This window comes from Aptenodytes forsteri, unplaced genomic scaffold (genome assembly GCF_000699145.1).
Source record: "Aptenodytes forsteri isolate BGI_AS27 unplaced genomic scaffold, ASM69914v1 Scaffold320, whole genome shotgun sequence".
Taxonomy (NCBI): domain Eukaryota; kingdom Metazoa; phylum Chordata; class Aves; order Sphenisciformes; family Spheniscidae; genus Aptenodytes; species Aptenodytes forsteri.
The window spans coordinates 1,887,564-1,913,423 of record NW_008794890.1 but is presented as its reverse complement, the minus strand read 5'-3'; the positions used below and the strand labels follow the sequence as shown (position 1 = coordinate 1,913,423).

General features: G+C 37.5%; 1 protein-coding gene across 3 annotated transcripts in view; it reads left to right on the top strand.

The window, feature by feature from the left end:
- Nucleotides 1–241: 241 nt before the first annotated feature.
- The window catches only part of PCDH15 (protocadherin related 15), a 387,556-nt gene continuing 361,937 nt past the window's right edge, over nt 242–25,860 (top strand). For all 3 annotated transcript variants that reach the window (XM_009275078.2, XM_009275076.2, XM_009275077.1), the window contains exon 1: nt 242–332. In XM_009275078.2, the coding sequence (XP_009273353.1) occupies nt 242–332 (91 nt within the window). The remainder of the gene's footprint in view (nt 333–25,860) is intronic.

Here is a 25,860-nt window from a genome sequence, read left to right as displayed (position 1 = left end):
TACTTGGAGGCCTGTGCGTACAAGATTATCAAGTTAACGAGTACATATGTATGTATTGATGCTAATGGTTTTAACAGAAACAATGTCGCACTTTTATAGACTATATATACCCTATGTAGTTACACACACATAGTTACCGGTGAAATAGTTTGTAATCACTCACCTTTGTGTAGGTTGGTTGACTAATGCATGTATCAAATCTTTCTTTTTCAGATCTGCCTTGAGTGAAGCTTGACAAAAAATGTTACAGCGATTTTGTCTCTGGAAATGGTTAGCTGTAGGGATTGCAATTGCTACTATCTTAGCAGGTTGTTTGGCCCAGAATGATGAAGGTAAGGTTTTTGCTGTGGGGGGCGTAGCTGTGGGATGGGTGGGATGACTGTGTGATGTCATTTTAATTTTTTCCGCCCTGGAATTATTACTTGAAAAAGTAGTTTGATACTTGGTAGGAAAGAGAGGTTACAATAAGGAAAGATCTGGGTATGTTTCATGATTTTACACATCTGCTAATGATTATGCTTTACAAAGCTGTTGATTTACCAGGCAAGATAAAATCTTGTTATGATTATTCAGTATTGGACTCTAACATTAAAATTTGTTTCCTCTTATTCATTGAACAAATACTTTACCTTGCTTTATTTGTAAATTGACAGTTGCAGCACTCGGAACAGGAGTTTGAGAGAGAATTGTTAATGGGCTGTATACATATCTGACTAAAAATTTGAGAAAAGATCCATAATGAGGGTCTTCTAGAGAAACAATACTTCAGAAATCCTGAAACAAGGCACCAATAGCTCATGTTCATCCTTACAGCATCTTTGTTGAATTTAATTAAGAAATGCCAGAAATGTGTTCTGCCAATTATCTATAGTAATAAAAAAACCACAGACCTAAATAACTGATTATGATTTATTCTTTTGAACAATTTTAAAAAGTTGAAGAGCTGAGTTTGACAGACTTGTTTTTAAATACTCTTAAGAATAATGAGGGGGGTAAGTAAAAACTGAGTAGGGTTTCAGAATGTCTGTAATGAAGTTGCTCATTGTAAGTGGCACTTATGCCTTCCATGTAAGTAAGCTGTAGTAGTACATATTTATGACTTATTCTTGCAGCTGGATTTTATTTTAGAAAACTCTATTTTGGTAGTTATGAAGTACAGTGGTTTTGCTTTTGTGAGACTTATTCAATCCTACTTGAATTTTGCTTAGTTTTTTTGTTATCAAGTAGAAAGTGTATTTTTCTTGCTCTATTAATTGTTCTCCAAATGTCCTTTTATTCCCTTCTGTCCCCCAGCCCAACCCTACATTGTATTTGATGTCCATAATATACAAGAAAGCTAATTTCATTTTATCCATTTTTATACACTGTCATTGTAGCTGTCATTCTTGACACTGAAGTGTATGAGCTGCTCATATTTCAGATATTTGATCTATGTTTGGATACAATTAGCTTGCTTTTTAATCATTTATTATAGTGGAGGACTGGGGCCATTATGCTTTGCAACATTGGACTTGATGGTTGTCAAGTGCTCTTTGAGCAGCAAAATGCTAGATGTGAGGGAGGAGAGGCTGCATGGCAGCGGGATGTCCCCTGGCATGTTCAGCAGCACGGGAGGAAGTGGATGCTGGAGAGCACTGGGAATAAGCTGAAGGGAGGGGAGGGAAGCAGGATGATAGGACTGCACTGGGCTATATCCATTCTGGGGTCATCAAAAAAAGAGCATTCATGGTAGGCTGAAAATATAATGCAGTACTTTTTACTGTGATCTTGTTTGTACTCATACAGGCAGCATCACAACATTCATCCGAAAAGACATCTTTGATCAAAATAACATTGTGAATTTCAGTTGAATACCAATTTCTAATTACACTTGAAAGATGCTGAAGTGTGCAAAGCACATGGCATAGATGCCCCAGAAAGTATAGTAGTAGACAGTTTGATGTTTCAAAATAGGAAAATAAATTCCTCAGGTTTCAATTTTTGTTCCTTTCTACTTCTTATATGACAAACTTCCATGTTCATTAATGTTCCTATCTCAAAAAGTATGCAGATCGCACCTCTTTGTTACAGGTGATTTAGAGGAAGGGAAAGATACTTGTCCACAGTTATTTATAAAGCTATCATTCATTAATGATAACGTGACTGAAAACGTATAGCAACTTCCTTACTTAAAAAGGCTGTAAACATGTAGTTGCAGTTAGTGATCTGTTGTTCATGTAACTTTGCTGTCTGATGGGGTCATATGGTAGGAGAGAATCTGTGCAACTTCTTCACTCTGTGTCAGGATATTTTGAGCAGGTGAAAATTGCATCACTGACAGATAGCAATGGCAGCAGAAACTCAGCTGATTAGATTTCTTTTTGGTTTTTAAATTGCCTTGCACCAGTTTGACTTTTTCTTTGCTTCTTATATTGAAAGCTTGCAATAATTCTATGAAAACTCGCCAATAAAACTTTCACTTGTGTCATTAGGAAACTGAGACCTGAAAATACAAAATATTTTAAAGTCAGGTCTAAATCTTGTGGATGACTTAGCAATATATCTACTCCAAATATCCGCAACTTTGGAGACAGTTTTCAGACAGTATTGGGGTTTTACAGACTTTCTTTTAGTGCGTTAACTTAGATTCTTGAAATTTCATGTTTTCTGTCTAACCCAGTGTTTCAGATGAGTTTACAATCATCCCTGCTAGTGTGGCCACCATGATATTCTCCTCCTGGTGGGGGTGGGTGGGTGGTTTTTTTTTTTCTTTTTTGTCCTGGCTCATGCCATTTTTTTAGCCCAGAACCCAAAATTGTTTTTATCCTTAATGATTAAGTTCTGTTATATAGCCTGAACAGAGAGGGCTTTGCTTTTCAATGAATATAAATTTCATGCATATAGCCAAGAGTATTGGTACTTTACTGGGGAAAAAGTTCAGAAATGCTGTTGCTTGAGGAACATGCAGCACCCTGATACAAACTCGAGAATGAACTGATTTCTTCCCCTCATGTTCAGGAAAGGGTAAATTTAATGAAAAGTATTTCTAATATCTTCAAGGTACTTCATATAAATACCATAATACTATAATAGTGGAAAAACTATATGGAAATTAATTTAAGCCAGGGTGGGGTATTGGTTACTCAACAAATGCCACGCAGCTAATGAGGCAATGCTGATAAAAACAATTACTTTGAAATATATTTCTTGCAGTTAAATAGAAAACTATGTTCTGTACTTAACATCATTGCAGAGAAGTACTTTGGCATGCCTGGGATTGGTGGAGTTGTTCTAATTTGCAATAACAAAATTTGTAATCTAACATATACCATATAAAAGATGCACTCTTTAGCAATTGCAATTTAAAAACACTAGTTATTTTAACAGCAGAACAATCATGAATACAAACAGAAAAAATCAATTATGGCAGAAATTATAACCTATTTCTTTGCATCTAGCATGCAAATGATCTGTTTTCATGGTTGTAGCTGAGCATATTTAGTTTAGTTGCATGCCTATATTGCTGCATTTTGCTCCATTAGCTCATATTTTTTGTATTTCAGATGTTTTTGCTCCACCTCCTGAGTCATCAAATCTTCCCTAGCCACAGCAATTAATGATGTTACAAAGTAGCCTTAAAAACTTTATCAAGGACTGCTTTGGAAATGGTTAGGCTGCTTTCTTCCTATACTTACTAGAAAGCTTCCCCAGCATCTCGTTTGTTCATTTGGCTCAATGCCATTGTCTCATAGAAATGAGGCAATTTATTCATGGCTAGCTGATAGTGCCTGCATAATCTTTCAGTTCGGGTAATGCGTTTCCTTCACTGGTGTTTCTGCTCTCCAGCCAAAGGAACATTTAGAGAGCAACAATTCCCCCTTTTGTTTTTCCTCGCTGAACTAAACAAACACGTTTCTGTAGGCTGCCCTTGCAAAATACGTTCTCCTTCCCCTTGTGATCCCGGTAGTCCTGCTATGTCCCTCTTTCAGCTAAATTCTTCTCTTGAATGTGGTTGCTGGCATTTGTATTTTGTGTCCAGGTGACATACTGACAGTTCTTTATGATGCCAGCTGTGCTTTGCTGTCTCTGTTGGAGTTATTTCACTCAGTAAAGTGTATTTCATGCATTGGTGGCTGGTGGTTGTGCTGTAATGTAATACTGCTCTGTCTTTTTCTATCACCATCCGTAACTGATAAGCGTGGGTCTTTAGGGATTTATTTTTTTCATAGCAATGTTTTTGTCAGTGGTGTCTAAGTGACATGCAAAGCGATCTCAAATTTGTGCTCAAGTTTTGAGTCCATTTGTGCCGCTAATAAATTTGTGTCCTGCACTTCTTGTTCCAAGTTTTCAGTGAGCTGAAATTTCAGTCATATGTTACTACTCATTTGTAGAGAACTCTATCACCTTTCAGGACAAAGTATCCATCTGAACTAAGCCTCCTTGTCATCCCATTTTAGCCAGCTCTCTTCAGGTGGTACTTAAAATTTTCATACTAATCCATCCTTTCCAGCTTAATCATTTCCTGTGGGGAGTATGTAAAATCTATTGATGAAATGCAAGTACTTCACATCTACTGTAGTTCCTTAAAAAAACCCCCCTCCCTCAAATTATTAAAAAAACAATTCTTTTGTTAGAGTTACCACATTAGTCTCAATGTACTGTCAGTGAACCCATTCAGTGTTTTCTTCCAATGATTTCTTTGTATTATTGTTTTGCTCAATCATATGATATGCTAGAATAAATGTAACATGGTGGGTGGATGGGTAATGTGGTTTTGTTTTTTTTGTCGTGGGTTTTGTTTTTTTTTTTTTTTTAAGAAAGAAATCTGGTTTTACAATTTCTGCTGTCCCTAGTTGGCTCTTTTCCAAGCAGGAGAAATGCTGCAAAGTTTTGTTTGTTGGTTGTTTTTTTTTTTGTAGTAATATTTTAGCTTAAGTAAAAGTAGAAATGTCAGTTATAGCCTTGCAATATGTGAAATTAGGTCAGCTACAATTTACAGTGCTACTCTTAAATTCAGAGGCAAACTTTCAAGCTATAAAAGAAGCAGTGAGGAGGAAGGTGGAAACCCAGGATCCAATTTCTTTCCTTTTTTTTTTTTTTTTTTAAACTAATATGTATGACTAGAAGAAACACTCTAGCAGCAATCTTTTGGTCAGGAGAGAAGGCTGCTGAATTTAAAAGCTGTCTGTGTGCACTTTCATGCCACACGAAACCGATTCAGCAAAAATGATCATTTGACAATTAACAGATTTAATAGTCTTCAGCATTTAGACTTAGTATATACCCATTGTAAAGGATATAGCTGTGAACTTGGGGGCATCAGTAATTTATTCTTTACTCTTAAAAGATGAAAGAAAGGCAAAAATAATTCTGGTTGCTGTTTAAAAACAAAACCAAAAGCAAACCTGAAGATCCACCAACAGAAGTTGCAATGGTTCTGTTACTAGGATTTTCAGAAGCATTTAATGGAACTGTGAATTGTGGTGATCTGTTTAATATAATGGCATCTTTGAAAGATTTTTGAAGATAGTCATTTGTTGGGGCTGCTTTTAACCTGAAGTTGACTTGTTTTGCCTCTTTTTATACACAAATGAATAAAAGGTTTGAGAAGTCCCTTACGTTTCACTTGAAGGTTTTAGCTGTAAAACAAGAATACTGACTGAAATCCTCAATTATTACACTCAGAGATGAGACCATCTTGGTCCTTATGTTATTTTGTAGTGCAGGTGCAAATTTGTATTGTGTTTTAGGGAGTTCTTGAAGGGCAGGAGGGGAAAGGTTGGGCTTGCAAAGGCTGCATGTGTTCCCCTGCACAACTTGACACTTGCTGTCACCTGTCTCTCTACATATCAGCTGACTCAGGGACTTGTTATACCACCCTTATCATGTAACATCCAAAAATGTCAATGCTTGAATTAGCTTGCATTTGGTATGGAACCAATACTTATGTTGCAATATATGGTAAAATAGGAATGATCTATTTTGATTTTTTTTAAACTTTGTTTTTTCCAAATGTATGAGTAATTTGGACTTGGCACTGAAGTAGTATGATGTTATCTTCTAATCTTCTAGTTTCAGACTAATTTCCTTATTTTTGACTACTTTAGCCTGTTGAACAGGAGATGTGCCATTGACATCTGCACTGTGGAATATATATCTGTCACTGATGGCTCTGTGGGTTTTAATTCTAATCTGCTAGTTGGATCTTTTCTCAGAGTATAGGCCTTGCTAGCAGAAATGCCTCTGCAGGACAATGATTTTGTGCTTGGGAAGCTTGAAGGAATATATGTTAGTGTTTTCATTGCAGTCTGCCTTACCATGTAGATGGGCGGGGGGGGGGGGGGTGGAATATCATTTTGGTTGAAATAGAAGATAGTAGATACTGCTTTTTGTGCTTAAGCTAATGAAGGCCCTTGCAGGGCTGAATCAACATGTTGGTGTGTGTTGTGGTTTTGTTTGTGGGTTTTTTTTTTTGTGGGGAGTCTTGAGTGGGATAAAATGTACAGTAGGAGAGAAATTGAGGAAATAATTGACTTCAGTGGGAATTGGTGGAAAACTGTGATCACTAGGTATTGAAAATATCTCGCATCATGATATATGCAGTAGGGTTGTGTTGAACATTAAGCACCTACTTTTTTTTTTTTTTTTTTTACCTTGGATAGAAAGCTGGCTGTGTGGGAAGCTGCCCAAAGTAGCAGATTGCCATGTGAGCCCGACAGTCTGCCTGGCTGTGCCAGAGGAGCTGCTTGAGAATAATCTCCTACTGCACCACTCTGCTACTGTTTTTCCTACTACCACTGAAAGAAGGGTGTGTGTGGATGGTTGGTTTAAAAGTAGACTAAAGGCAGGACTTATTTATATCAACATTAATGTTTTTGCCCTCTGTATCGAAAGAACAGAAACTCTTACTCCTGACTCCTTTTGCACATAAAATACCCCCCCCAAAACCAAACAAGTACATGAGCAATTAGACCTTGCTGGGTTTATTTTTCATTGACTCAATAAGCTGAGGTGACTCAACCTACAGTTGCATAACTGCTAGATCTGCAGCAGGGGAGGGCGATACCAAGTCTGGAAGGGCTTAATAGCAGCTTCCAGGTTAGGTGTAATGTAAAACTATCCTCACTGTATTCTTAAACTGAAAACTCAGACTTTGCAAGGCATGTGGGCCAGGCAGGAAGAAACACATCTCTTGCCACCTTCAACACTTAGAAAGTGTTGAACTAACTGAGATTAAGTCCATCTCTAGTTAGTGCTGGCATCTGAAATGAAATGAAATTGAGGCTAATCAGAAGGTTTTCTTATCCAAATATGTATTTCACTTCATAAGGGTTAGGCAGATTTTTTTTAGCAGGATATAAGGAATGGCCATTTAAATAATCCTCCCTGAATGGGAGATTGCTTTTTAAATAAGGGTTTCCCTGTGAAAAACACAACTGTGCAATTCACTTTTGCCACCAGGATTGTTCAGGCATAAGCTCCTTCAGCTGTTTTTCTGCTGCATGGGGCCCCCTCTATTAGTTACTGTCTTTTATTCAGTCTAACAGAGTTTTATGCTACAAAAATTGAATAACTAAATGGCCTTACAAATCACTTTAAGAGGCTACTTCAATAATAAAATAGTTTCAGATCTTGATATATTACTCTTGGGCAGGAAATTAACTCAGGAAAATGCATATTTGAATACAGGTAACCCACTTACATTCCCTGAGCCCTATACTGTACATATCCAGTGAAAGAAGAGAAATGCAAACAGGTGCTTGCCTAAGGGCTGCCTGGGAAAGCCTCTGGTCTTCAGAACAAAAGTAATTTATTTGCTTGCTTTATGAAAACTCCCTGCTTTTGGTTTGGAGCTGTGGCACTTGGCTCTGCAGTGATCCTAAACGAAAAGAGCTGTCCTTGATGTCTTTGAATTGTAGTTCAGCCATTAGTTCCTCTGACAGGTTTAGTTCTTCAAAGTGTAACTGATGGGATGTCTTGAACTGCCACCAGCAATGCTTTGAGCCTACAGAAGATCAATTTCCCTTTGGCAAGAGGCGAGTTAAATTCATGAAATATGGGCATTGGAAACAAGGTTCATCTTAGTTAATGTGCAAATTTCAGCCCTCGGTCTCCTGACAGAAGTGACTGAGTACCCTGTGTGCTCCCTGTGATGGTGCTGGGATGGATGAGGCAGGAAGCCGCTTGTTGAGAAGAAACAAATCCCAGATTCCAACACCCTTGGAACAACAAGACTGTGGGATCTAGCTAGGAACGAGCCTCTTCCAGGCACTGGCCTACCAAAGTCTTTCTGCTCAGCCTTATGCTTCAGCACATGAGGTGTTGTGTATTGAATCACCTGGATTATATGGTTGCAAGCATCAATGTTCTTTGAGTCTCCTAGGACTTGACTGACATGAGCTATCACTTGATGTGAGAAAGCTGTGAATACTGAGCTGGTGCTTTTCCTCCAAAGGATAGGTGCCCTTTCTTAAGGTGAGATTCATGTTTGGGAAGGGAAGGCCTGGTGCAGGGAAAGCAGAAAGCCTTGTGAAAAGGGCACTGGGACAGCTCGTGTCCCCTCTGTAAGAGTGGCTTGGACTTTGGGACTTTCATAGAGTAAACTATAACTCCAATGATACTGGGCTGAGCTCCTAAAAATCAGTGACAGTTGTGCCTGTGTGTTCATATGTTGGTTTATAGCCACAGAGTGTGCATGTTGAGCAGAGCTAACCCCTGTACTGGTCATTCTTGTGCTTTAATGGTAATGTTTGAAAGAGTCTCGAGTGGAGAGATGTATCTGTGTAAATTTATTTGACAATTTAGTCAGCGTTTTGACATGGAATTAGTGTAAGGAAGTCAAGTTTACTAGAATACTATATCTGTTTGTGATCTCCATGTCATGTCCAGATTTCACAGAACAAATTTACCACTTCCATTGAAATGAATTCCTTTTAGTCAAGAGACACCAAGAGAGACAGTGCACTGACATAGTGTGAATAGGACAGTGCTTTCTCAGGTGTGGTAGATTTCTCCCTTAATTTTGGGGGGATGAGGTAGGATTCGTGTGTATTGCTGGGTACAGAGGATTATACTGTAACTGCTCTGTTTGTTTATTCTCCAGTAAAGCTCTTCAGTCATGAATATCCTGAATCTAATTGCAAACATGCCTTCATTAATGTAAAGTGTGTTATGCACATGTGCATTTTGCATCTCTGTTCTAAGTAGCATAAAGACATTGAAGGCAACAACCTTTCCTGCACAGAGCTTGGTTTGTCTACTGACATCTTTCCCTCCAGGCTCGAATTAGCTGCCGAGGTCCCCCTTCTGCACAGATGCACACGTTCTTAATTTCAATCTAAACAGAATCTATTTGCTGTAGATGGGACACTGCCAATTTGATTATTCAAAATACTATTCCAAGCAATCCTTGTTGTTGTATTTTTTTGTGTAGTTCCATGTGTTCTGACATTGTTCCCCACAAGATAAACTCCATCTGCACTAATCCAGTAAATCCATCTCTCAATTACCTGCTGAATTGCTGTGACACCTCCAGCTGGATCAGCAGAACCTGTTTGTTTCATGTTATTCCATTTTTTTCTTAAGCATAAACACATTTGCAGATCAGTAGGCCACTAGGTCTAGTAGTAAGATAGCTCATACTAATTGACCATATTTCTTTACTAGGAGGCCTTAGTAAGAACAAATGTAAATATTTTAACTTGGCTATTTATTGAAATAACTTTGGAGGAAATCAGACTTTGAAATTGTTTTTGAAGAGCAATAACTAGACTAGTCTGACTTTCAAAAAACTAACAGACATGTACTACAAATGACAGCATTTAAAATCTGCCTATGTCCCTTGGTGCCATATTATTCATATTGTGGTCCACCATTTATTTACATTGCCTACTCAATTTTTATTTTTATTGGAAATGTTGTGCTGACTTGTTTGTATTAACATATTGTATATGTAGCAATAGTTTGGAAACTGAGAATTCCTGGGTGTGTCACGGTGACATGGGAGGCTAGAAATCTTTTTTTTACAGTAAGAAGTATGACTGCAGCAGACTATTTCTGTCAACACAGAAGCTTTGAGCTACTCAGGGTTGAGGTTGGTTATAGGTAGCGTGCAAACATAGACAGGTTCCAATAAGTTTTCCACTGCATGATTAGTTGGGCTATGTGCTTAAATTATGGCTTAGAAATACAGTATTCATAGCACAAGTATTTTTTTTCTTTACTGAAGCTCATTTTCAAACTAACCCTTTCTAAAAGTGTTTTCTTGAGATGAAGCAATAGGTCTGGGGAAGGGAGTCTGAGCTGTTAGAAATCTCCAAAGTTGAAGTGTTCTCTGCTGTGTAGACTTCATTGCAGCCATGGGATATGTGAGGAATGGGATGAGGTATGAGTTGAAACACAGAGGTATTTTCTGAGCAGAAACGTAAGTTTCCAGAATCCATGCATTTACCCTTTTAAAGCCTCTTTAAAGTCAGGGCGTGGGGAGAAACACCCATTTGCTCCTTCCTCTTTCTCCAGACTTTCCCTTCTTCCTGCTGGCTAGGAGTTCTGGTGCACATTCTCTTTCATGCTCAGTCTTCTGTAAATACCCATTTTTGTGTATTATAATGACTTCGCCCTTATCTTTGGGGTTCCCTGTTCTGCCACTGAACTTCTGTTGCTAGCTTGGCTTTTGCTCGTGTGCATCGCTGTCCCTGCCCTGTCATGTTACTTTCCAAACTCATTTTTCCTCATCTCACTCAGTCCAGCAGTAAGAATAATTTTCTGAATGCTTATATGAGACTGTCATATGGTGACAAATAAACTGTGATAGAAACTACCTCCTTGTAGCTATTACACTTCAATTTAATCCGTTTTTGATGAGAAGTAGCTGTTTAAAACCAGGCACAGGAACTTCAACTTGATCAAAACTTGATTTTATTATGATTTGATTTTCACGTAACAAGAACTGACTCATAGCTGTGTCCTTTAGAGCACAGGTTCTGTGCATTACGAATTACAGTTTTGGTTTTGAATCACTTCAAATGCCCAGTTTTGCTTCAGTTCAATTAATTTATATATCAGGAGTGGCATTCTTAACTGCATCAATAATGAGCATAAGTTTTTCTGTGGCAAAGATGTGATTGAACAGTGGGTTATTGCAAGGACACCTCCAATTACAAGCGCAATAAGTATGAAGTTTTAAGTAATTAGTATAGAAAAAGATCAGTAATACTGTAACTAAGTTGTTCTGAAAAAAATTGTGTGAAATCTTTTTTTCAGAGAACTTGACTTTTTGTTGATTATGTGGTAAGTATGGACTTCCACTTAGGAAGGCTTTAAATAGCAGTCCGGGCTTTTCAGTGCTTCCAGAAGGTCTGAACTTCTGCAGGGTCTGAGTTTGTGCTCCAGACAACATGAGCTCTCACAGCTCATTTTAATGCATTCATTTTACAGTAATCATTTTCAGATTAGGGGATCATTACTGTTCAGCTGTTGTCTATCATTAAATATAGATGGTGTTTTTCTTGACTAAAGCTCATGTAAACTCAGTCAATGGCACAAAATGCCTGTGGCAAGGAAATATCTGGGGGTTTGAACCTAAACCCAAAAACAACCACCAAAAAACCCCCAAACCATACACCCTCCCTCCCTTTTCCACAAATATTGCTGTAGTTTTTGAAGTAACTGCAGTTTGTAACTCTGGCCTGTAGTGTTAGGTGAATAAATGCCTTTGATTTTTGTGACAGGTAAGACTATGCTGTTAATATCTAATGTGAACTTAATAGAGCAAACAGAATGGACTTGGAAAGATTTTTGTCTTGAAGACTTTTGCCCTTATGCGCAGATGTGGTCACTGGCTTTCCTCCCAGGCAAATACCCTCTCTCTCATCTCTTCTAGGGATTCTCTGTTGAATGATAAGAATTCTTTTGTAGATGGTGAAAGGAAAACTTTTGAGTAAACAGAAGAAAAGCAATAGATGGATTTAAAAAAAAAAAAAAAAGTCCGAGGGTATTATTGAGTTAGGTTTAAAAAACCAGTAAGATAAAGTCTGTCCTTTATTTCAGTATTTATTAGACAGTGTATTGAGGCATGGCAAGCCTTAAATTGGTGCGGAGATGAACAGTTTATATATGTAGGCTACAATGAGCAGAAATCAAATATTTAAATAATGTCAAAGTATCGTGATGCACCTAGTTAAGCCTGATTGCAAGTGAAGGGCTGAGGAGGTAAAAAAGGAAGCAAGGGAGAGAAACTGTGTTCTCAAATTGGATTTTATAGATAAATGGGATTTCTCTGCAATTGAGGGCTGAACAGATCTAGTCCAAATTATCCTAGAAAGCTCATTTTCACAGAATGATGGATGATGTGGTATGATTTTGAGTGTGTTTACCTACAATGCCATTTCAGTTTTCTTTTTTGAATTCAGTAGTGATAAACATTATCGCTTCTCATTTTAGAAAGATCTAAAAGGGGTTTCTGTTCAAGGTATTGCAAACTGTTAGGTATTTTTAACAATACAGTCCAAATTATCCTAGAAAGCTCATTTTCACAGAATGATGGATGATGTGGTATGATTTTGAGTGTGTTTACCTACAATGCCATTTCAGTTTTCTTTTTTGAATTCAGTAGTGATAAACATTATCGCTTCTCATTTTAGAAAGATCTAAAAGGGGTTTCTGTTCAAGGTATTGCAAACTGTTAGGTATTTTTAACAATACTCCTGCAGAGCAGTAAACAGTTTTCTTGCATTGTTTGCTTTGCTTGATCCTGTACTGTAATATCATAGTTTTAGGCACTGATTTTAAGCTACTGATTATTTTGCCTGCAACATTGATGTAACATTAAATACTTGATTTATTTGTCCCTTAAAATAGGTCAAATCCTGCTCTGTGGTACTATCAGTTGAACAAAACAAGTTATCACCAAAATAATTATTTTTTCTCTTTATTTGCTAGAATGAGCTGTTTGTATTTACTCAGTTATACTGACAAGAAGGGGGTTCTGTTAGTAGTATTATCTTGTTTTGGAACATCGTTGGTGTGGGCAGCTACATATAATTCTGTTACTGCCAAGTGGTTCCCTGATTTAAAGGAGATATATATATATATATATATATATAGTGGGATAGGAGTTAGTTATTTGACCTGCTGTGCAAGTCTTGCATGAGACTAATTTCACAGCTTATTTCTAAACAGTGTTGTTTGAACAGACTTATTTGTTAGGTCCTAAAGAGGAACACATAGTTGTAAGCAGCTAGGGGCCTCCCTCATTAAAAGTTTCATCCAAACCTCTGGATGGTCCAAGCTTAAAACAAGGCATCTGTTGTTGCCTGATGTTGCTGGAGATGGTAGTTTTGTTTTCTTTTTCGCGACTAGTTAGCCAATGCAGACTGATCATGTTTCTTGAGAAATAGCTGGGCTTTTTTTTTTTTATTGCAAATGGATAACACAGCACAAAAAATAATTACTCAAAAAACCCCTCCACACCAAAACCATAGTACGTTTTGAAAGATTTCAGAAAAAACATCAAAGGAAAACAGAGTGGACTTACTTTTCTTCCACGTGGTATAGCTGATAATGATACTGGATGACAGAGCAGTTGATGTGTTATATTGTTATGAGTTTATGGTGATTATATTGTTTTCTCTTGTCTTCTTTCATAGAAACAATAGGTTTTACTCATCTTTGCAAATAATTCTTGACTTACCACATTTTTTCCCCCCAATAAAATGATTGGGATTCTGCCACGTGAATCATTGTAATGTTCAGTGTGATTCTGTGCTAATGGCTGGCATTAGATGAAGTTGCAGTAAATGACACCTTTCAAAAATTTCCTTAAATTGTTTCTCTGTTTATTTGGCAATAATAGTGATGAACAGTAAGACACCTGACTGTAAATTGGGGAGCTCCAAATAAATCTCGCTTGCAATGTTGGTCTGTGCTGTGAACAGGCTCACACAACGTTAGCAGTTGTGTGATGTGAGTGTGGTTCATGCCCTCACGTGAGCACTCATTAGTCAGTGCAGAGAAATGAATCCCCTCTAAAATGAAATGAGTCCCACTTATCAGAAGATCGGGGAGTAGTCCCCTGTAGCTGATGCTCGTTAGAATGGCTACTTTAGATTTTACAACAAGATTTGTACCACTATTACTACCTGTAATTCCATGGTATCTGGTGTTTTACCTCGAGGTTTTTAGACATATAAAGATGAAAACCCGTATCCTCAAGCTCATGTTACGGTTTTCTCCAAAGTTCGGCTTCAAAATTATAGTAAGAGGTGCTAAAGGGCTTTCTGAGCCATTGGTATAGACTGTTTTGTTTAATATGCAAAGTTTCAGATACACAAATCAGAAACTTCAGCTCTGTTTCCTTTTCTTCAGTTTTTTCTTCCAAGTTTTCCTTTACTGCTTTTTATTGCAAAATTAACTGAAAAAATCTGGACAATGTTCTTTATTAGCTTTCTAACAATTTGAAGTTTTTTATAAAGTGTTTCATGCTAAATATAAAACAGAAGTAGTATTTATTGATGCAGATCAGGAATTTTCTGGTAAGAGGCTCTGGAGAGATATTTGTGATGCTTCCCTTCTGAGAAGCATTTTAAGGGTTATTTGAGCCCTTTTTCCTGCTTGGCTACAGTACAGGAGTTGCTAAAGTGGAAAAAATAATATGATTTTTTTTTTTTTAAATATTGTAAATACAATCTCTTTTGGTAAGTACTGTTTTGTAAATGAGAGGAGGTATGTAGGTACATTCTGCGAACTATCTGTTCCATTGACCTGTTACTAGTTGGTTTTGGGTTGGTTTTTTGGGGGAGGGAAAGAAAAAAATGCACTTGTACATCATTTGTGCTTGAACATGCCATATATCTGATACAACATATGCAACTGTAGCAAATTTTCATAGCCTTAAATTTATTTCAGTAGCAGACGTTAATCAGTCAAATGTGCTTTTACGGTCTTTGTTGATATTTTGTTTACAGTTTCTTCTTCACTAAAATGCCACGTTCTATGAGATATGTTTCTTATGAGACACTCACAAAATATGTTTGTCCTGATAGGAAATCTATTCCAGTTCAGTTAAATGGGGCATCTGTAATTCCTACTAAGTATAATGATAAGGTATGTGAAGAAGATGCTTTCATTTGATAGAGATAGGGTTAGAAGCATTAACATGGAGTTATCTGTATTTTGTATGGGGGAAAAAACCAACCAAATAACAAACCAAAAAAATCCACCAAAAAGCCTGCTGCCTTTTTGCCTGTCTGTTTAACAACATAGTATCTTCTGCAAAAATCATGCTGCTTCTACGTGTGCAATGTGGTTTGGGAACATTAGAGAGTTTTTGTTCAGAAATGCTCTGGAATGATTTCTGTATGAACAGATAATGAAGGGCAAACTTGAATTCACCAAAGAGAACTGAAAAAGTCGTGAAGTGTAGCTCTGTGTTATTTCATCTTTCTGGGCTGCATTAGTTACAGGTTTACGCTATAAAGCTAAAGACAAACCCAAAGATCTGTTTTGTTTTCTGGTGCTGTTAGAATTATGACCTGTTGTGTTAACATGAACTCTAAAATTTTGATTACCTTGGTGGGGAGAAAGGTTGAATGATTTTAAAGTGAAAATTTACCAGTAGTTTAGAAGAAAATGAGAAATACTCTGTCACTGACCTCACAATGAGATTGAGGATCCTACAGCCACAAAAAATAGCAGTCTACTTTGCTTTCGATAGCCTGTAACTGCTCTTTGAAATCTCTCTGGCAGTATCTCAAAGGTACACCAGTGGTGTCCATTTTTCAAATCTCAAGTGCACAACCTGCAGGAAAGCAATATTATTTTTCATTTAATGAGCTTTAGCACATGAGCAATTAAGACTACATAATTGAATGAAGCTAATCAGGAAGACACAGAAGCTTGCCGCTGGGATGCTGCTCAAGTCAATTGCTCCTCATATCTACAATTTTATCTGTTTAGTTAATAACACCGTTGGGTATAGTGGCATGGACTAGTGGTTTTACAGCTCCAGGGGCTTAGCAGTTTTGTTTTGTTTTGTCTTCAAGCCTTAGTCTTTTTAATCTGCTATGGAGGTAGTGATTAACAGGTGATGAGAGTCTCTGCTTGGCTAATAACATCCTGGGTGCTCAAAGAAACGTGATGGAGACTACTGTATTTTAAATGTCTTTGAATTGCTTAGTATACAAACTGCAGATAAAGCCAGACGTTTACAGGCATGGTCTTCACACAGCTCCATATAATCAGTGATCCTGTTGTCTGATAATTAAAATAGTTATGAACATACTGACATGGAAAGTTAAACTGAGTGAACGGCTTCGGAGAAATGACTGTTTTCTTCATTATCCAGAAATAAACCCGTAATGAACCAGAATTGTACAAAACAAAAATTCATTTTATACTTAAAGAACATAAACAATCATACATAGAAAATAATAATAAAAAAGTCTCATAGCTGCGCTCAGCTGTTTTCTTACAGTGCTTGTGGGTAGAACCTTAGTATAATTAAGTACTAGAGGTATGAAAAGAAAATGCCTTATCTGCTTGTTCTTCCAGTGTAATCAATGGCTTGGGATTTATTTTCAATTGTGCATCTGGCTAATACAAAATTAATCAACCTCTCCATTACAGTCAGCCTGGATATAGTGTAGAAGCTGAGTACTTTTGTGTCAGGTGTGCTACTTTATCAGTGCCTGTGTGCTAGATAAAATAAAAAAAAATAGGGTTGAATGGGATTAGGAGAAGGAATAGTTTTTGGCACTACTGAATGCTAAGAATGCATTAAAAACCTACAGAAATACCTGTGCAATTGCTGTCTCATCTGCAGGATTATTTTCAATGCTACCTCATAGGTGGAAACCTTACAGGAAGAATTTGAAAGCTCCCCTATATCCTTGTATTTCCAGCTATAGAGATGAAACCGAGTCCAGCTTGGAGGCGTCACTTCTGTTCTTCCTGCTGATGCCCTGTATGTAGCCTGTGGGTCCAAAGTGTCACTATATTTTTGTAATTTAAGAAAAAACATACTCTCTTTGCTGCCCATCCTTGCTGATGTAAAACTTGTCTGAATCTGCACTTGGATTGGACTGACTTAACAAACACACCTACTAATACTTGTCCTTTCCAGTTAAATGCTGGTTTGAGAAGTGTTTGCGTGTACGTATGTATTTGGAGGGGAAAGAAAGATCACTGATGGGCAGAAGCTGATATTCCTTTGGCACTTCTAGTTTTTCATAGGAGCTGCAACACTGAGGAGAGCTGTATCTTTACAAGAACAGATGATCAATCTTAATTTCTGCGATCAAATAACCTCTCCTTTTTTTGAAATTTTGATAGTCTTTGCAATAAGAAGCTGAACTTGCATTTTATGTTAATTTACCTATAATCATCATTAGCACCAGGAGCAGTAGATTTGTTAACTGTTTTTATGATACTGCTTTGCTATTTGGTATCTTGGGAAGCACAAAGGTACCACCACTGTGTCTGTTTTAGGAAAAGATAGTTTTTCCATGTCTTCAACTCTCCCAGAGATTAGTGATAGACAAAGAGAGATTTTGATGATACTCAGTATGTCCTATAGGGTGTTTATCTTTGAAACTGTTTTCTAAGTAGGTAAAAATTGAGAAGTAAATATTTTGAGGGTCTGGAGTCATTATTGCAAGGGATATGAAATGTCTTTTTCCATGTAGCAGAAATGTATCAGCTCTTCTCTTGCAATTTATCTGTTTGATGATAAAGGTTTCAGACAGCAGATGTATCATGCTCAGACTTCATTTTCACTAGTGTTATTAGAAAAACACACAAAAAAAATCATCCTGTCTAAAGTGTGTAAGTTTCTGGAAGAAGTCTTCTAGTGCTTAGGGCTCGGAGAGCCCACGCGCAGGCATCAGTCACTTCGCTCGGCTTTAACACCGTGTTTTGGGGGTGCTTGGCACATTTTGGGAATCCTCTCCAGACGGGTGCTAGTGACCACTGTCTGCTGAAGGGTGCCAAGTCAAACAGTCTTTTGTCTCATCCCATACTTCTTACCTCACATAGTTGCTTTACAGGGGAGATACCTAAAGCCCTTAAATTTATTAAAATAAAACTTAAATTGGTTCAAAGACAAACAAAGGCTGTAACTATTTTGCATTTACCAGACCATTTTTGAGTTATTTTGGGCCCAACCTTTCCAAACACAAGTATAAGGAAATTCTGGCAGGAGTAACAGATGATGCCATAGATATGCTCTTTCATCTTAGATTGTAGTTTGCTTATTAAGTAGATGCTTCATAAAAGAGGCTTAAGTTACACCTTCATGCTTTTCACCAAAAGGTTTTTTCTAAAATATATTTTGAAGAAAGTACTAACTTTGCACATAAGCTTTGTATCCCCCCACCGCCCTGTGTTTTTTCAGTCAAATTGTGTTTAGAACTGGGAGATGTTTTGTGAATTTACCTGAAAATGTGAATAATAAACTGTGGGACCAGGAAGCCAAAGTACAACTCGTATAAGAATGGGTATGATTATCATTGTAGAGGGGAAGAATTTTAATTATAAAATTAAGAATGTATCATTTTTTGATCAACAATAGGTTATCAAAACCTATTTTAACCAGAAGAAAAACAACTCTTTGTAGCTATTCAACATTGAAGTCCTTACTGCTTTTATAATTAACTCAGGTTCAGGCTGTTTAGACACAGGCTAGATCAGTGGGCAGAAAGCAGTTCAGACTGCAATTATTTAATCCATTGGACCATAATTTATTAAACAGATACTTCAAAGGATGACACTTTCTGTGAAGTCTTATTACTTTGCATTTTTCATGGATGAGGAACATGCAAATGGATGTGACTCAATCAGGTGGCATGTAAGAGCTGCACAATATCTTAGATGCCTTAACCTTTTTTTTTCTTGGAAAGGACCCTCTATCTGCGACTTTGGAGCCTGCTGTCCACTCACAGCTCTCTACCTTTTCACCCAGGCTGTGGGGGCAGTGTTTTCCAGATCCTTGGCTAATTAATTTTTACATCTGTGAATATGTGTCAACATCCTCTGTGCAAAATAAGTTAACTTTATGAAGCCACAGGAACTTGATTGTAAGTAGTAAGTTCATTACGTGCTATTTTCTGGATTCTGCTACTACATGTCTGCTTGGAAATAGGCTTAAAAAACAGGTTTTGGTCCTTTTTATGGCCTTTTTGGGCTTTTTTGGTTGCTAATGTTGGATACAGTGTCTTCTACTTGAAGTATCTAAACCTTTCTGCTTTCAAAACCGAAGCACGGTGTCTGTCTTACGTCAAGACAGTGTTCAATGGTAATTAAATCATGATTTAGTTAAGACATGTTATCAGGGTCCGTATTTTAAATGTGAAAATGTCCAGGTCAGTCCTCAGAGGCACAGATGGTTGTTTCTGCAGGGATGGAGTAGGGGATACTCTGGTGTGTGCTAGATAATCCAGTGGAGTCCCGTGACCGTAGGACGTGGCAGCTTGTCCTCCTAGAATGGGGTTGCATTTGCCATGGAGAAATAGGGAGAAAATTTGTGCTACGCTGTTGTAATTAAGATGCAGTTGTGGAAATCTATTTTGACTGGCTAATTTTAGCAGCATTTGAGTCGAGTACTCAAGGAGCTGAAAGAGTAGGGTGTCTTTTAAGGCAAGGAGTTGTCTTGCTTCCCTTCATTTCTGTGAAGGGCGCAGCAGGGTATTGCGTTACTAAGCAGCAAAGCGAATTCCTCACCTTCTGTCACTGCTGCTTGATGTCTTGATTAAATTACAGGAAGATGTTGATCAACATTGACTTCATTAGAGATGTCATGAGAAGGCTATTTATAGGCACAATATGTAGATGTTCCCAAAATTGCTAGTTAATTACTTGAAACATAAACAGTCCTAGAACTGGCAGGTTAATTAGTGCAGCCTGTTTTCGGTGGAGGTAGGTGTGGGTTACTTGCTGTAGATTTGGCACATCTGGTACCAAGTGGAATTTTCTTGAACTATTTAAATATTTGCAGCAGCTAGTGCTCAGCGTGGGAGAGGTGACTTCAGAGGAGCAAAACAGCTTCTTGTTCTACCACCAAAAGCAGAAGGCAGACTCTGACAACTTGACTCTTGTTTTTTGCTTAATAACATGTGAATGTTGCTGATGTTTAGGATGTGTGTGTGTGTGTGTTATAATCTTAAAAATCCAAAGGGAGTTTGAGGTTTCATGTCAATATAACTTTTTTCTAGTCTATAAAGCGCTGCTTTTTAAAGAAAGTTGCCGAAACCATAGTCTCAAGAATACGGTTCAATGGTATTCACATACGGTAATGTAATATTCTAAAATTTTATATCTGCTTTAAAAATGAAAATATTCCTGTGTATATAGTAAAATTTCATGAAGGTTGTTTTTTTTTTTCCTAAATGTAATCTTAAACTTTGTTTTAATGCTTCTTTCTTTTGTCTCAGCTAATCTCAATCAGTTCTCTGGAAGACAAACTTCCGTTTTCCGTCTGTTGTGTAAAAAAGAATCCTGGACTGAAATGGGAGAAACTGTTCAGGGGAAGATGAGAAGCCTGATAATTAAATGTTAATTGGGAGATGGGAGAAACTGTTTCAGGGGAAGATGAGAAGCCGGATAATTAAATGTTATTTCAGTGGCAATGAACATTAATGTTGAGCCTAAAGTCTAAAAGTCACAAATTTACGCTTTAGGAACAGGGGAAGGCTAAATATTATTAGCTCATCTGTAGGCAGTTTAGCTGTCTTCTCTCCTACATTTCAGTTAATAAATGCTAATCCCTTTTTATTTGCACGTAAAGAATTTTCAACAATATGAAAGGTTACAAGTATCTCCAACTGCTTTTTCCGAGTTGCTTGTACTAGTAGTTAAATGTCTGCTTTTATACGGCAGTTAAAATTGTTGTGACTTTAAAATTTGCTTATAGTACCTGGATTCAGTTTAATTCCACATATTTTTTTTTTCATTCTCCTGTATGAAATTTTTGTCTTAAATGCATCACACGGGTAATAGGGACAATGCAATTTCAAAAATATTGAAAACATCATGAAATTTCAATATTCTGTGCATAGTAATGGTTAAAAGCAGGTTTAGTCAATTCTTGACGTTTAAGCACTTCTGAAGGTATTGCAGCTATTCTCGAGTCATCCATTGCATTTTAATGGTCTTAAAAATTACTTTTGGTAATAGCAATTTTAGGTGCTACTTGGCATAGTGTCATATTTTTGTGTTTTACAGTGTTTTCAGGCACAAGTATGATTTTAAAGACTCAGTCAACTCCAAAACTGCTTGTAAAATGGAAAGTTATTTCAATCTAAAAGAATATTGCCCAAAAGACGGATGGTACTGCGTTTTTCTAAAGCTGTAAAAGTTAAAATAGCCATCCACAGCACTTGCAGGACAATTTTCACATACCAAACTCTTTATAGATATTCTATCTGTAAAAAAAGAATTGGAAGAATGGAAAAATAAAGCTACAAAATAAATCGGCTGTTCAGATTACATATTCTGTATAAAAGCACGTTTTCTGAGGCTGTGGGAACAAGAGCTTACAATTATACTCTTTATTTGGTTTATGTCCTTTTTGTATTTGATTATCCATCAGCCTCACTTTTTGTCCAGTTAAAAACAAAACCAAACCCAAATTCAGCTACAGTCAGATTTTAACATTTAGATCATCTTTTACTTGAGTCTTTGAATTTCTGAGCTATGAATTTTAGAATAGTGCTCAACTGAGCCACTCTGAATCAAAGCACAGAAATTCAGAGTAGGTTTAAGAAGTATCACAAATGTGTTTGAATCAAACTCAAGTTCTCTATCGTTCCTTCCCAGTTTCTACGCTTAGAGATGTCTGTCAGGAAGAGCTGAAAATAGTCTGTGAAAGCCCTTCTTATGCTATTTTCAATACAGAGCAATTGTAGTACAAGCCTGCTAATGTAAAGGTTATGCCAAGCTTATCCTAAATTGCACAGCTGTAGTTCTGAATTCAGTCACACAGGAAACAAGACAGGACATTTTTCCCTTACATTGGGTTGCTTAGTTACTCTATTTAAATGTATGGTTCTATGTAGCTCTTTATTAGCAACCTTGTTCTGTAAATCGAGATGTTTAGAGAGACTCTTTCATGGGGTTTTTCTGTGAGTGTTCCCCGATGAATGAGCAGTGGAAGTACGAAACGTGGAGGTGAGTATACGGTCTTTCAAAGGACTGTTTACTTAATGAGCGATGGGGGCATTTCTGAGAATAAAGTGAATCTGAAAACAGAAATACATTTTCCAGCAGATTTAAACGTGAGGTGCTTTAACCTCAGTCAATGCCACAGTCTGTTAGAATTCCAGTTCTTGCATCTCCAATTAAAATAAAGCAGAGAACACACTATCACTTTCCCTGCACATCGTACACTCCCAAGAGCTTTGCTGGGAATTTCAATTTATAAAACCCGTGGGCTTGAGGTTTTACTGTATTCTTTGATATTCTGTTTTGTGAACCACTTACTTCTCTTCAAACAGGCTTTCTCAGTAGCTTGTACCTTCTCCAGCCACCTCAGTGATTCAGAATCTACCCTCATGGCACTTGCTGTTCCGGCAACATTTTAGTAAATCGATTAGTGCAGGTGTTTTGGCTTTGTTCCGTCGGTCATCTTTTGTGTGGTGCATGCACAAACTCTCTTTAATATCCAGTCAGTGATCAGGCAGAAATTGTGTCTATTTTTTTTATTAATGACTTCTCATTAATTTCTTATTTAAAATGGCCACAGTTTTATCAGTGACTCAGGCTTGAGGACTGGACTTTAGTGGTTCTCGCTGTATATCTAAGACTTTTATGCAAGCGTTTTGTGTGATTAACAGTGTAGAAGAAATGGGGGGAAAAAGTCTTTAAATACTTAGACTTCCTAAACCTTCTTTCACAAGCTCTTTTCTTTCTCTCTCAACATAGATGGAAAGAGTCAGAGTTGAAGAAAAGAATACGCTTGAAATTAAGACTGCTGCTTAATGCTTACTGCTCTCACTGAACTAAGGAGTGCTGCTGAATGTTGAGTGGTTGCTTTGTTTTATTCTCACTAGAGCAAAATTAAAATGCATATAGATCCACAGGAGAAGAAACAAAACTTTAAAAATCTAGCCTTTTAGCTCCACTTTGGGTACTAGAAAACTCCTGTCTGTTCATTTAGGCTTTTTTTTTAACTCTGCTCCCATTCTTCGGGCTCTGGAAAATAGTTTTGGCTTGCTTGCTGTGTCAGGTTTTTCATACTGCCAAATGACTTGTCAGTGCTTCATTCTTATAGAGGTTGACTTCCCAGCCTTTGGTGTTGAACTATCCAAGATTTTCTCTATAATCGCATGAATATCAAATAAAGTGGCTTTAGTGTCTCCTTCGGTGCAGAGCACAGGTAGACAGCTGGGCCTGTAATTCCAATGTTCAGAAAAATCATTTGTGCGTTAGGCTATGGTTGGACAGTTGCTTCAGAATCTGCAGGGGTGGATCAAGGTGTCAAAGCCTCCCATTTCACTTGCCAGTCATTTGTTACCTCTTCATCGTCAGCTGCTATTATTCAAAGAGTTGAGCCATATTAAAAGACTGCACATGGTCACCTCATGGACTTCAGGACAAAATGATCTAAGCTGACTTAGTTCAAATGTCAACGTGCTCTGCTTTGCCAGGTCAGCAGTAGAGGTGACTTTTCCTCCAGCCAGGAGACAGTGACATCTTAAACTGCCACAGTATTTCCGATACAGTACGGTATGGTGTTAGCCTGAAAGCTATTGCTTGTGTTCATCTACATTAGTTTTAAAGAGGGGTTAAGCTGACTGGTCCTGTATGTTGTTAACGTGCCTTATTGTTATATTTGCACATATGACTTAAAAATCATCTCGGTGCAACTGATGACGATTTTGAGGCATCAGCAGGGCTCTTTGTCTAGAGGCTCCAGAGTTGCAATTGGCCACAAATGACTTTGTTTAAAGATGGCAACCAATTTTAATATTAAATTTTCCATGTTACCATTTTTGTTATTCATAGCACATAGTCACTGAAGTGAGTCAAAATCCTGAACTCACTTTAAATTATTGTTTGCTGCAATATTTAAGGATAATAAAATGGTTTGAAGTCACAGAGGGTACAGAGGGTCGGTAGGGAGTGGTTAGACACTGTTTCTTCCTGCACCATGATGAAGTGGTACCGTGTGAACAAGCAGTGACTAGGTTCAAAATAAGCTTGCTCTAAGACGTTGTAGATGCTACACATTTTCATGGATTCAGGAAGAGTTTGGACAAATTAACGGGAAAAAAAATCAATTAAGAGTTAATACCGTATTCTTGAATATTGCTTTTGTAGGCTGTGCTTGAAGATAGGTCTGAGTTTTTCCTGTTGAACGAATGTGGCTTTATTCAGTGTGCCAGAGTTGTCAGGCCTTAATTCTGTCCTTTGAGTTCACAGCTTTACAGGGAAGCTGTTGTTAGTGTTACACATCACCTTTCAAAATATTTTCAGCTTGGATTAAATGTACAGGCAAATACTGAGTAATTGTTAAGTTTAATGTTCTGAAGTTGATTAAAGCAAAAGTGACTGAAACATAAATACAGAGTAATTGCATGGTACGATTTTCTAACTTGGGGAGAAGCCCTAGGTAAGTAAGGGCTGAAGAGTAATAGAGCCTTTGACAATTGCTGATAAAGTTTAGAATCTGATCTTTGTTCCGGTGACAAAGAGTGAAATTTTATTCTGCCACCAGATAAAATAATTTCCTTCAGTAGTTAGTAGAATTTTATTAAATAAGTCTTTTAAATCAGGCTGTGTATCTGCTAGGAACTGAGTCAGTTTTTTGAGATTGCCTGTTGTTGTACTCCCTATTACTGTTTGTTTAAATAAAAACAAACAGAACTACTTATCTGAATACATAAAAGAAAACTGAATATAAGAAAAAAATGTAAAATAACTTAGAGTAATAATTGGGTGTTTCTGAAGCGGCTGAGAGGAAGAGTTGGTGATTAGCATATTGCAGTGGATTTTTTTTCAGTTTTAATTTCGGGAGCGCTTAGGAGGAGATGACAGTTATTTCACAGAATAATGTCCCCAGAAAGGTTCAGCTTGGCTGTTTTTTTCCAGATGAGTGTGCTGTACTCCCTGCAGGGCAGCTCACTTATTTTTTTGTCAGGGTAAAACTCTTTCTGTCTTTGACATTGTGGTAGGATTAAGTTATTGAACTTTTCTTAAAGTTGTACTTTGTTACTGGGAGCACACAGCCCTTCTCAAATATTGTGGGAGACCTTTTTTTGGTTATAGTCACTGAAATTTATAATTGCTTAATGGGGCAAGCCATTGTCATTATTAAACTTCCAAGCAGTCAAGGCAACTGTATGCCTTGCAGTCATATGATTTAATGATCAGAACAGCCAACTTCAGGCACTGCTCCCAACTAATTCAAATGTTTTCTTTAGCTGGAATTTAGGGATATATGAATTATGAATGGGTATTTTGGGTTTCCAAGTAATTGCGTTTAGTAGAGGGATGTTATAGGCCGTTCTTGATCACTGCGACTACCTCTAACTTCGTGTCTTCATTGTCAGACAGCTTCTAAATATGTGTGAGGCTACAGCCATCTGTGCAAGTGTATGAATGTGGGGCTTATAGGAAGTGTTATTAAGGAGATGTTTGCAAAGGCTACTGTAGCCTTGTAAGCTCCATCTACAGTGGAGCGGTGACGAGGTGCATCCCTCAAGTGATTTGGAGGAGATCAGTTTGTTAGGGTCCTTTGAAACACCTTTGTGGAGGAACTGGTTTCTTGGGAGATGGCAGGAGAAAGAGGCTCCCTGCCAGAGAGGGGCTGTGAGGGTGCAGTTGGCCTTTTCTGATGGTGGCAATGAGAAGAGGGTTGGGGGGGGGGGGGGGGGGGTGGAGTTTTTTATA